Consider the following 13614-nt stretch of genomic DNA (forward strand, 5'->3'; position numbering starts at 1 on the left):
TTAAATTATCTTCTCTTATGAAGAGAAGGACGCGTTTCATCCCTCTCCAACCAATGTCTGTTCACTTGGCCACTGAGTGAACATAGTTTACTTATGAAAACAATTCTCTCATTTAGAATGAAAAGAATAAATGTAATTTTAGCACAAATAGTTTTATATTTAAACATTTAAATTGCACAACAATTCTATGTGAATCTGATAACTAGAATGTGTAGACTTTCCAAGATATAATGCATGTCGTCCTATCATCAGATATAATGTCCCAGACAACATCTGATCTGACATCATATTCTTGAAGTACCAACGGATACTTTCAACTGGTTGAAAAGGGGAATTATTGTTCCATTCCCCAACCTTTTGATGTAACCACACTTTTTCTGTGGTACTAAGGGCTTTCCAAGAGTCCACTCAGAGTGGAGAGAAAAGGGAGAAAGGTATTTATGGGGGGGGGGGGTCATAAACCTGTAGTAGCCTACAGCCAAGTGTGTTTAAATTATTTCTAACTTGTTCACAATTTCTGCTAGTTAGTTTTTGCTACCATGTAGGTTTTAGCTTGCTTGAGCCTGCTAACTGAGGAGTGTTAATTCAACTGTTTCCATACAGGTTTCATTTTAAAACATTTCTTACAAAAGGAGTTGTTTAATCTAACTGCTTAACTATTTATCTGTACATGGAATTGTAGTCAGGATTTTATTTTTTTACAATTTCTTTTCTAATCTTTACAGAAAAATGCCACAGGCACTATCTGATGTGTGGAGACATTTCACTGCAGCTAATGTAGAAGGAAAAGCTATGTACATTTGCAAATACTGTGCCAAATCATATGGGAAGAATGCAACAAAGATGCAGAATCATCTGGCCAAGTGCATAAAGTTCCCTCAGCGCTCACAAGCAACTTCTGACAAAAGTCCCTCTACTTCTATTCGAGGTGAAAATGATGAATCAGACACCTTATCGATAGCAACAGCTCATGGTCCTCCTGGAATCAGTTTTTTTTTTACTCAATGGAGGAACATAGTCAGAGAAATGCTGATGAATGTCTTGCTCGAGCGGTGTATGCAACTGGTTCACCTCTGATGCGCACAGGCAATGTGTATTGGAAGAGATTTCTGAATGTTCTTTGCCCAGCATACATCCCTCCAACCAGACATGCTTTATCTACTAATTTGCTGGATGCAGAGGTCAACAGGAGTTCAAGTGAAGGTCAAGCAAATCATAGAGAAAGCAGACTATTGCAATATCTGATGGGTGGTCGAATGTTCGTGGGCAAGGAATAATTAACTACATCATCTCCACCCCTCAACCAGTATTCCACAAGAGCACAGACAAGGGACAACAGACATCAGTCTCTACATTGCAGATGAGCTGAAGGCAGTCAATGACCTTGGACCACAAAAGGTATTTGCACTGATCAGACAATGCTGTGAACATGAAGGCTGCTTGGTCTAAAGTGGAGGAGCCCTACCCTCACATCACACCCATTGGTTGTGCTGCTCATACATTGAATCTGCTCCTCATGGCACTGAAACAATGGATACACTCTACAAGAGAGCCAAGGAAATGGTTAGGTATGTGAAGGGTCATCAAGTTATCGCAGCAATCTACCTCACCAAGCAAAGTGAAGAATAAGAGCACCACATTAAAGCTGCCCAGCAACACCCGTTGGGGTGGTGTTGTCATGTTTGACAGTTTCCTGGAGGGGAGTCTTGCCAAGAAATGGCCATATCAGTCAGTCGATATAGACAGCCCCATCAAGAGGATCCTCCTGGATGATGTATTTTGGGAGAGAGCGGTAAGCAGCCTGAAACCTATAGCAGTAGCCATTGCATGGATTGAGGGAGACAATGCCATCCTGTCTGATGTTCAGACTCAGCTTGCAGATGTAAGAGAAGAAATCCATACTGCCCTGATGACTTCATTGTTGCTCCAAGCAGAGGAAACTGCACTTCTCAAATACATCAATAAGCGTGAAGATGTCTACCTGAAGCCCATACACGCCGCAGTGTACATGTTGGACCCAAAGTATGCTGGCAAGTGCATCCTGTCTGGTGCAGAGATCAACAAGGCCTATGGTGTCATCACTACCGTGTCTCGACAGGGCAAGGTTCTTGGCAGTCTGGCGAAGTACACTTCCAAACAAGGGCTTTGGGATGGAGATGCAATATGGCAGTCATGCCAACATATCTCATCAGCCACCTGGTGGAAGGGACTTTGTGGATCTGAGGCTCTTTCCCCCGTTGCCCCCATCAACTTCCAAATCCCACCAACATCAGCCGCCTCAGCAACTGGTCCTTGTTTGGGAACACACACACCAAAACACGCAACAGGCTGACCAATACAAGGGTTGAAAAATTGGTGGCCATCTGGGCAAATTTGATGCTTTTTGAGCCTGACAACAAGCCATCCTCAACAAGGTTGGAACGTGACAGTGAAGATGAGGCTTCAAGAGGTGGACATTGAAGAGGTCCAGGGAGAATATATGGAAGCCTGAGAGGAAGACAACAAAAGCTTTAGTTTCTAGACTATAATTTTACAGATGTATGTTTTAAACATTTTGGCGATTTGTGATGGATCATTCAATATTCCATTTATTTTGTTGTCTAGTGAAACCATCCCATGTGAAGAGTCAACTAATTTAATTAAAGTTCAACTCGTAACTAAAGTTTTTTTTATTTCTATTGGAAGGATTTAATAATTTGCAATTCTGTCTACTTATGATAAAGTTTATGTTTCTGTCTCCATATGATATGGTAAATATATCCAATGCAAAAAACATTACATTTAAATGGTATTAATATTAATTTGCAAATATTTCCATTAATTCCCACAGAAAGTTTTCACCTCTGAATATTCCCCAAAATGTGCAACCCTAGTCTCTACAGCCTAATGCGGCTGAAGAAATTTGGCATGCCACCCAGGGTCCTCTCCAAATACTACCGCTGCATCAAGAGCATCCTGACTGGTTGCATCCCGACCTGGTACCAGAACTGCGCCATCCACGACCGCAAGGCCATCCAGTAAGTGGTGAAGACGGCCCAGTACGTCACTGGGCCCGTGCTCCCACCCATCCAGGACATCTACTCAAAACGGTGCGTGAGCAACGAATTCTACTAGATGAAAAGCCGAAATGTATATAACATTTGCATTTAAAGTACTCGATTTTTGAAATTTCTAATTCTATAAAACGTTATATTTTCACATACCTAAAATGCCTACTATTTAGAACGCAAGTCTAGGTATTCGGACACATAGCCAATATGTACCGGTGACAGCTTAGTAAAGGCAAGCTATTTCAGTTGTGAGAACTTGGTTGCCTTGTGTATTTGTATGAGTCCTCGAGGGTGAATTCAGATCATTGTGCCTTCTATTTACAGTTTCTTATTACAACCAAGTCTACGGCAACACAATCCTCCCCTCTTCTACCTCACAGTCAGGAGGCCATTGACAGACGTGTCTTTCATTTCCTATTAGGCATTAAACGGAAGAAAACAGACTGAAACATGGAGGGACTACTTGAACTCAATTTCAACTTAAAAACGTTTTGCTACGGTGTGCCCTAATGTATATTACCCCGAATACATGCAAGCGTCTCCCTCCCCTCTGTAGCCTTTCCCATTCCTCTGTCTCTTGGCTAAGTAAATGGAGCACTGACGCTGTGTAGAACTGACACTGTAGCCAAGCCTCTATGTGCCATGACCATTCTGTCTACGGCCATTATATAGCCTAGCTAGTCTAGGTGATGATGATAGCCTCCTCAGGTCTTTCGGATGAAGATAAAGCTCAAAGTTGTAAGCTCATAGTCGCTCTATGGTAGCTACTAAAGATGATGTGAAACTGAGGCATGTGACTATACACAGGTGTGGACAGACTGTCCGACAGACAGACAGACGGCAGTTGTTGCAACTTCAGGTTTTCAGGAAACCACAAAAACACCCGAGAGAGATTTCCTCATGCTGAGAATTTCTGAGCTAGTCTTACTCTACACACAGAGACTTGACAACACAAGGAGACAGAAATAGAAATTCACAGATAAAAGTATGCCTTAAGCAACCAGAAGCTTATGGAAGGGAAGACATACACTATATACACAAAAGTATGTGGGCATCCCTTCAAATTAGTGGATGCGGCCATTTCAGCTACACCCGTTGCTGACAGGTGTATAAAATCAAGCACACTGCCATGCAATCTCCATAGACAAACATTGGCAGTAGAATGGCCTTACTGAAGAGCTCAAGTGACTTTCAGCATGGCAGTCATAGGATTCCAGTTTGTTACATTTCTGCCCTGCTAGAGCTGCCCCGGTCAACTGTAAGTGCTGTTATTGTGAAGTGGAAAAAACAATTGTCTGTCCACGGTTGCAACACTCATTACCGAGTTTCAAACTGCCTCTGGAAGCAACGTCAGCACAAGAACTGTTCGTCGGGAGTTTCATGAAATTTTTCCATGGCCAAGCAGCCGCACACTAGCCTGCACAGAGCCCTGACCTCAACCCCATGGAACACCTTTGGGATGAATTGGAACGCGGACTGTGAGCAAGGGCCAACATCAGTGCCCGACCTCACTAATACTCTTGAGGCTGAATGGAAGCAAGTCCCCGCAGCGATGTTCCAACCTCTGAGCAGGTGTCCACATACCTTTGGTCATGTAGTGCATCTGGCTAGTTAGCTATATCTACAGATCATGTTTGAGATAAAACTGTTCCGTCTCTACGGCCATTAGTCCCATCGCCTAGCTTGTCTAGGTGATGATAGCCTTCTTAGGTCATGGGGTTGAAGATAAAGCTCAAAGTTGTGTCCCAAATGGCCCCATATTCCCCCCTCAGTGTACTACTTTCCCTGGTCAAATGTAGTACAGTATATAGGGAATATGGGGCCATTTGGGAGACAGCTCTAGTCTGAATGAGGAGTAGCCTTGACTGCCCAGGGTTGATCTCCCCCTTCTGGATGACATCCACCAGACTAGTAGTCTGTGTATTGGTTGGACCACCAGAACGGTGCACAACTCAGGGAGTCCAACCAAAACACAGACTACGTTGTGTCCCAAAGCTACCTCCAGAACCGACCTTGGCACTCCCAGTTAAGCCTAGGCCAGAGACAGACTCAGAGCTCAGTGTGCATGCGTGTCGCTCTATGGTAGATAATAAAGATGTGAAACTGAGGCACGTGACTATATGCAGGTATGGACAGACTGACTGGCAGACAGATATCTGGCAGTTGTTGCAACTTCAGGTTTTCAGGAAACCACAAAAAGACCCGAGAGAGATTTCCTCATTCTGAGAATTTCTGAGTTACTGTTAACGTTACCCTACACAGAGACTTGACAACACATAGGGTGGAAATTTAAATTCACAAATAAAAGTACGCCTAAGCAACCGGAAGAAAATTCAAGGGGAGATAATGTTTTGCAACGCTTACATGTGCTGGCTGAATTTGCACGCTTATGTTTATTATGTAACCTTCGCCATGACCATAATATTATCAAATTACATTATGAAACTATTCGCAAGCAACAATCAGATTACAACAGAAAACGTGTGGCAATAATATTTGACGCACGCTAGAAAAATGACAACATAGCTTTTTTTCCTACATTATGAAAGAACACTGAAACATTGTGTAAGTAAAGACTGGCTGCACGCATACATCTCTGCCACGACAAGTGGTTGGCTAGCCGAGTTGTTCTCATCGTGGAGTTGACATACCCAGCTAGAGGTTGTCATGTGAGCGCTGTCATTACGTCTGACGAAGAAAAACAGTGTTGTCTCTCTTTTTCTTCTCCACTTAAGTTCCACAACAGTCGTATCTTACCCTCTCCTCCGATCGCGTGTACGGAAGAATCGGTCTGATATTCGGGTGAAAACCCCAGCCATGGCAGGCGAGTACACACAGTACCACAGCCTCCTCCACGTTATGGGAGCCGCCATCTTTACAGCCGTTCTTCTTCTTCGGTGGGGTTTATCGGCGGTTGGCATCCAATGTTATGGTGCATTACCGCCACCTACTGTACTGGAGTGTGGGCCAGAGACACGGAGGAACTAAATCCTACCTGCCAGCCAAGTTGCTCTTCAAAAAAGATAACAAATATTTGAGACTATATCTAAGGACGTTCTACTCAATATACTATTTAAACTAATCTATTGTATCCCCTTCTCCCTCATACTAGATCTCAGCCTCTCTCTTTCCCTCTGATACTGTAGCAGTACATGCACCACGGTCTCTGTTTCCTGGCAATAATCACACTTTCCTGTTGGATGCTTTCCTATCACATTTAAGGACTTATTCAACTGGCTGTGTCCCACCCTAAAAAAATAGCCTCCTCTCTTCTGTCCCTTCCTGCCATCCTCCTCTCCCCAACTTTCCTCTGTATTGGAAATGAATGCCTTCCCTTAGTTTCTCTATTCCCCTGCTCCCGCCATCTCTGCACCATCGCTGTCCATATCAGGCTTTTTGCCTCTGCCCTGTTCATTGAAACTACAACCTCAACATCCCCACTTCTAAGTGCTTGTTTAGCCAGTACATCAACAGAGATCTAGCCTTTCCAATGAGGTCTGAGCTGCCGAAACATACGCTATACTGCCATAGTCTATTACAGATTGGATCAATGAAACATACATGGTCCTCAATGAGGAACGCCCAGCCTCCCACTCCTTCCCCGTCAGACAGGATCAATGAAATATACATGGTCCTCATTGAGGAACGCCCAGCCCCCCACTCCTTCCCCATCAGACAGGATCAATGAAACATACATGGTCCTCATTGAGGTACGCCCAGCCCCCCACTCCTTCCCCTCCAGACAGGATCAATGAAACATACATGGTCCTCATTGAGGTACGCCCAGCCCCCCACTCCTTCCCCTCCAGACAGGATCAATGAAACATACATGGTCCTCATTGAGGAACGCCCAGCCCCCCACTCCTTCCCCGTCAGACAGGATCAATGCAACATACATGGTCCTCAATGAGGAACGCCCAGTCCCCCACTCCTTCCCCGGCAGACAGGATCAATGCAACATACATGGTCCTCAATGAGGAACGCCCAGCCCCCCACTCCTTCCCCGTCAGACAGGATCAATGCAACATACATGGTCCTCAATGAGGAACGCCCAGCCCCCCACTCCTTCCCTGCCAGACAGGATCAATGAAACATACATGGTCCTCAATGAGGAACTCCCAGCCCCCCCACTCCTTCCCTGCCAGACAGGATCAATGCAACATACATGGTCCTCATTGAGGAACGCCCAGCCCCCCACTCCTTCCCTGCCAGACAGGATCAATGAAACATACATGGTCCTCAATGAGGAACGCCCAGCCCCCCACTCCTTCCCCGTCAGACAGGATCAATGCAACATACATGGTCCTCATTGAGGAACGCCCAGCCCCCCACTCCTTCCCTGCCAGACAGGATCAATGAAACATACATGGTCCTCAATGAGGAACGCCCAGCCCCCCACTCCTTCCCTGCCAGACAGCGCATCACATTTAGCACCTTCTTACACTTTCCCACCACTCTCTCAATGTGTTCTGCCCAGGTCAGTCTAGTGTCAAAGTATACCCCAAGAAACCTGAAGGTCCCCAACCTCTCAATGTGTTCTGCCCAGGTCAGTCTAGTGTCAAAGTATACCCCAAGAAACCTGAAGGTCCCCAACCTCTCAATGTGTTCTGCCCAGGTCAGCCTAGTGTCAACGTTTACCCCAAGGAACCTGAAAGCCCCCACTCTCTCCAAGTTTCTCCCATATAACCTCAAGCATACCTCATCTCACACCTTCCTCCTGGTAAAGAACACTGTCTGAGTTTTCTTTACAGAGAACCTAAATCCCCACATTAATGCCCACCACTCTACCTCGTCAATTGCTTCCTGTAACTTCCTGACCATATATGGCACATTTCTTCCCCACTTCCATAAGGCCCCATCATCTGCAAATAACGACCTCCCAAAATCCGTCTGTACCTGAGAGTAAACATTATTGATTATGACTGAGAACAACAGAGGACTAATCACGCTCCCCTGCAGTGTAGCGTTATCCACCAGGTAGCTGCCTGATAGAGACTTCCCCACCCTCACCTGGATAGAACTCCAAACAGGAAATCCTTTATCCAGTTGTACGTTCTTCCTCCTACCCCCATAATATCAAACTTGATTAACAACCCCTCCTTCCACATCATATCATACGCCTTCTCCACATCAGAAAAGACAGCTACAAACAGTCTCCATGTTCACCTGAGCCTTCCTGACCTCTACATGTGATGTTAAAGGTATTGGCCAATTGCTTGTTGGCCTCGTTGGGTCCTTCCATGGCTTCCGGATTGGTACCACTCCTGCCTCCTTCCAGATGCATGGTAGTTTCCCCTCCTCACACACTCTGTTGTACAACACCAATACCTTATCCAGTTCCTCATCACTAAGATGGGCCAACATAACATAGCACACCTCATCTGTCCCAGGTGAAGTTAACCCAGCCTTACCAATTGCCCTTTTCATCTCTGACATAGTAAATGGTTAATTCAACTCATCATTTACATCCTCTCCTATCCAGCACTCCAGGATGCTCCTCTCTCGTTCTCTCTCTCCCCCTCTGCCCCTCCTCTGACAAATTTGCTGAGTTATGCACTTTGGCCATCATCTCTGCCTTCTCCTCATCTGTTACTGCCACATCCTCCCCACTCGTCAACACTGGATAATCCCACTCCCTTCTGACACCAACGCCAACATGCCCTCTTTGCCTGATGGATAGTTATCCTCACCAGGGCCTGCTTAAACTGAATGAGATGTTGGAAGTTATGCGTCCTTTTCAGTACTTTAAATGCCTTGTTCTTACTCCGCACCATTTCCCCACACTTCTCCGTCCACCGTGGGACTGCTTTCCCCCTCCTCCTCCTCCTCCCTGAACTCTTAGGTATAGCCTCAGTAGCTGCCCCCACTAAAGCTGTTCTCACCCAGTTATTCATACAATCCACATCCCCTCTCATATCCACCCGAGCCATCACCTGCTCACTCAGTTCCTGAAAACGATCCCACTTTGCCCTTCCAAACATCCACCTGCCTACTCCATCCACTGACACCTCCTCCTCCCTCCCGCCTACTGTGCATACTATGGGGTAATGATCACTCCCTACTGTCGACTCCTCCCATAACTCCCACTCACAGTTTCCTGCCATCGCACTAGATACCAGAGTGAGGGCCAAGGCAGATTCTTTCCCTGTGGCTACATCAATCCTGGTCCCTCGGCCATCATTCAGGCGCCCAAGATCTTTAATTTCTATCATACTTTCCATCACTTGGCCATTTCCATCCGTCCGTTCCACCTTCCCCCAGAGCGTGTTGTGGGCATTAAAATCCCCACACCACATTACTTTACTTCTATCAGGCCCTCCACTCTCTCCAGCACTTCCAGGTCCAATATCTGACACAGATTATAGTAGTTTCACTATCACCCCTCCTCTCAGCCACACCTCCACCACCATATATTCCTGTTCAATACCGTTGCCTAGCATCCTGTAGGGAAGTCCCCCCCCACACATCTCTGTCCCTACGAATCACTACATATCCCTGTATGATAAGCCATGTTTCCTGCACACAAATCACATCAGGCTTAGCTGGAATAGCCACAATGAACTGCTTGAACTCCTGCCCATTAGCCAACATGCTTCGAGCATTCCATTCCACCATACTGTCTACATGGAGCAAAGTGATCATGCTGTTTTTACATGGCTATTATGAAAGCGAACTGTGTTTGCGTGTGATCGGGGGTGTATTCATTCCGCCGATTCTGTTGAAAAACATTTCTTAAACGGAAGCAAATGGAACGGGATAAACATACCTGAATTTGTCAAATGGGAACTCAAATTTGTAACTGTTAGACTAATGATTACGCCCTAGATCAGCTAGATGCAGGCAAGAGTATACAAGGCGGTATTGAATGTGTCACTGTCTGTCACCTTGATTACTCAAAATTCTCTCAACCTGTGCACATAGAAGGCCAGCACCCCGGAGTCGCTTCTTCACTGTTGACGTTGAGACTGGTGTTTTGCGGGTACTATTTAATGAAGCTGCCAGTTGAGGACTTGTGAGGCATCTGTTTCTAAAACTACACACTCTAATGTACTTGTCCTCTTGCTCAGTTGTTCCCCCGGGGCCTCCCACTCCTCTTTCTATTCTGGTTAGAGCCAGTTTGCACTGTTCTGTGAAGGGAGTAGTACACAGCGTTGTACGAGATCTTCAGTTTCTTGGCAATTTCTAGCATGGAATAGCCTTCATTTCTCAGAACAAGAATTGACTGACGAGTTTCAGAAGAAAGGTCTTTGTTTCTGGCCATTTTGAGCCTGTAATCGAACCCACAAATGCGGATGCTCCAGATACTCAACTAGTCTAAAGAAGGCCAGTTTTATTGCTTCTTTAATCAGAACAACAGTTTTCAGCTGTGTTAACATAATTGCAAAAAGGTTTTCTAATAATCAATTAGCCTTTTAAAATGATAAACTTAGATTAGCTAACACAACGTGCCATTGGAACACAGGAGTGATGGTTGCTGATAATGGGCCTCTGTACGCATATGTAGATATTCCATAAAAAATCAGCGGTTTCCAGCTACAGTAGTCATGTACAACATTAACAATGTCTCCACTGTATTTCTGATCAATTTTATGTTATTTTAATTGACAAAAAAACTTGCTTTTCTTTCAAAAACAAAGACATTTCTAAGTGACCCCAAACTTTTGAATGGTAGTGTACGTTGTAAACGTTCCTTCATAGGCCAGGTTGTAGTAACTTCATGATGGGTATAGTATAGGGAAAATTTGAGTGTCATTCAGTAGTCTAAACCTATCGATGTTACATTGAGCTGGGTGAATGGAATATGAATGACAGTCATCCAATATGCTGACATAGAAAATAAGGCCATGCTCATAATAATAAAATCATAAACGTTAATCATAAACGGCACCGACCGCCACTGATATACGTATATATGTGTATATAGACGGAACAAAAATATAAATGCAACATGCAACAATTTATATGATTTTATTGAGTTACAGTTCATATAAGTCAATTGAAATAAATTCATTGGGCCCTAATCTATGGATTTCACATGACTGCGAATACAGATAAGCATCTCTTGGTCACAGATACCTTGGATCAGAAAACCAGTCAGTATCTGGTGTGACACATCTCCTTCGCATAGAGTTGATCAGGCTGTTGATTGTGGCCTGTGGAATGTTGTCCCACTCTTCTTCAATGGCTGTGCGAAGTTGCTGGATATTGGCGGGAACTGGAACACGCTGTCGTACACATTGATCCAGAGCATCCCAAACATGATATTTCTGGTGAGTATGCAGGTCATGGAGAACTGGGGTATTTTCAGCTTCCAGGAATTGTGCACAGATCCTTGTGACATGGGGCCGTGCAGTATCATACTGAGACATGAGTTGATTGCGGCCGATGAATGACATGACAATGGGCCACAAGATCTCCTCATGGTATCTCTGTGCATTCAAATTGCCATCGATAAAATGCAATTGTAGCTTATTCCGGCCCATACCATAACCCCATACCATAACCCCAACGCCAAAAGTCTACGGTTGCAAACCCTGCAAGTAAAGAAACCGGATATGGAGGTCCTGGGCTGGCGTGGATACACGTGGTTGAGGCCGGTTGGATGTATAAAATGACGCCGGAAGAAATGGCAGCAGTTTTACGGGCGCCCAACCAATTGTGCAATTATGTGTTTTTCCGCGTTATTTGTAACTTATTTTGTACATAATGTTTCTGCAACCGTATCTTATGGCAAGAAAAGAGCTTCTGGATATCAGGACAGCGATCACTCACATCGGATTAGACTAAGATTTTTTCTTCAATAAGCAAGACGCACAGGACATTCTCCAAACAACCGACAGGGCCAACATCCCCGTTATTTGCAAGAGGAAGAAACGCAGATACAGAGGACACAGAGCGGGATGCCTTGTGAGGACGCGCAGAAGGCGAGTGGGAAAGCTGCCGTTACCATCAATATTACTCGCCAACGTGCAATCATTGGACAATAAATTAGACGAGGTACGATCACGAATATCCTACCAATGGGACATCAAAAACTGTAATATCCTATGTTTCACAGAATCATGGCTGAATGACGGTTGTCATTTCGTGCACAACTGGTGCACGAAATCTAACATGCTGACCAGACCGTGCTAACATGCTGACCAGTCGCGTGCGCGAGCGTCACAAAATAAATGTAGAAATCCATGTTATTCAATTATTGCACCCACACTGCTCGCGCGCGCCAACGAGCGTCTGCGATGCCAAGGGCTAAAATAGAACTCCTTTCTATTTCTGACGCAGATCGCGCTGAAAGTCCTGCCTCTCCCATCTCCTCATTGGTTATACCCACGTGGGTGATTGAAACACGAACTGTTTTGCCGGTGGTCGTGGTAATTCTATGAAAGTTTGGATGCGATCACTATATAAGTTCAAAGATGAAAATGCCTGGAAGGAGGAGAGATGACTAGAAACGATTCGGTTGGCCGTTTTATGTGTGGATTAATTGTCGGAGTAGAGGACCTTGTGCTTTTCAGGTAAAATAACAACTCAATGTTTATATCCCAGAACAAATTAGCTAGCAACAGCAAGCTAGCTAAATAGGACAAAATAGCTAGCAAGTGCAAGCTAACTAGCTAAATTGCCATACATGTTTAATGCTTTTCAACCTGTCCCCAAATTATGTGTCATTGGTTCATTGTTTGTTTTGATATTTTAACCTGCGTGTCGTGATCGCTTTTGGTGTAGGGGGACAAAATAAATGTATGCACGATAGCGCACGATGGCGCACTCGCGCAGCCGGTTTGGGTTCCGTGTAAGGAAGTCTCTAGATTTTGCTCACCTGAAGTAGAGTATATTGTGATAAATTGCAGGCCACACTACTTGCCTAGAGAGTTTTCAACTATACTTTTCGTGGCTGTTTATTTACCACCACAGACAGATGCTGGCACTAAGACCGCACTCAGTCAGCTGTATAAGGAAATAAGCAAACAGGAAACCACTCACCCAGAGTCGGCGCTCCTAGTGGCCGGAGACTTTAATGCAGGGAAACTTAAATCAGTTCTACCAAATTTCTATCAACATGTTAAATGTGCAACCAGAGGGAAAACAATTGTAGATCACCTGTACTCCACACACAGAGACGCGTACAAAGCTCTCCCTCGCCCTCCATTTGGTAAATCCGACCACAACTCTATCCTCCTGATTCCTGCTTACAAGCAAATATTAAAGCAGGAAGCACCAGTGACTCGATCAATAAAAAAGTGGTCAGATGAAGTAGATGCTAAGCTACAGGACTGTTTTGCTATCACAGACTGGAACATGTTCCCGGGATTCTTCCGATGGCATTGAGGAGTACACCACATCGGTCACTGGCTTCATCAATAAGTACATCGAGGATGTCGTCCCCACAGTGACTGTACGTACATACCCCAACCAGAAGTCATGGATTACAGGCAACATTCGCACTGAGCTAAAGGGTAGAGCTGCCGATTTCAAGGTGCAGGACTCTAACCCGGAAGCTTACAAGAAATCCTGCTATGCCCTGCGACGAACCATCAAACAGGCAAAGCGTCAATACAGGGCT

The 13614-nt window shown here is 44.9% G+C and overlaps 1 protein-coding gene across 2 annotated transcripts in view; it reads right to left on the reverse strand.

Moving 5' to 3' along the window:
- LOC120029604 (CDP-diacylglycerol--glycerol-3-phosphate 3-phosphatidyltransferase, mitochondrial-like) overlaps positions 1-5924 on the reverse strand; it is a 31090-nt gene extending 25166 nt beyond the window's left edge. For both annotated transcript variants that reach the window (XM_038974890.1, XM_038974891.1), the window contains exon 1: positions 5808-5924. In XM_038974890.1, coding sequence (XP_038830818.1) covers positions 5808-5923 — 116 coding nt within the window. In that variant the 5' untranslated portion in view covers position 5924. The remainder of the gene's footprint in view (positions 1-5807) is intronic.
- Between the last annotated feature and the right edge of the window lie 7690 nt (positions 5925-13614).

This window comes from Salvelinus namaycush, chromosome 35 (genome assembly GCF_016432855.1).
Source record: "Salvelinus namaycush isolate Seneca chromosome 35, SaNama_1.0, whole genome shotgun sequence".
NCBI lineage: Eukaryota > Metazoa > Chordata > Actinopteri > Salmoniformes > Salmonidae > Salvelinus > Salvelinus namaycush.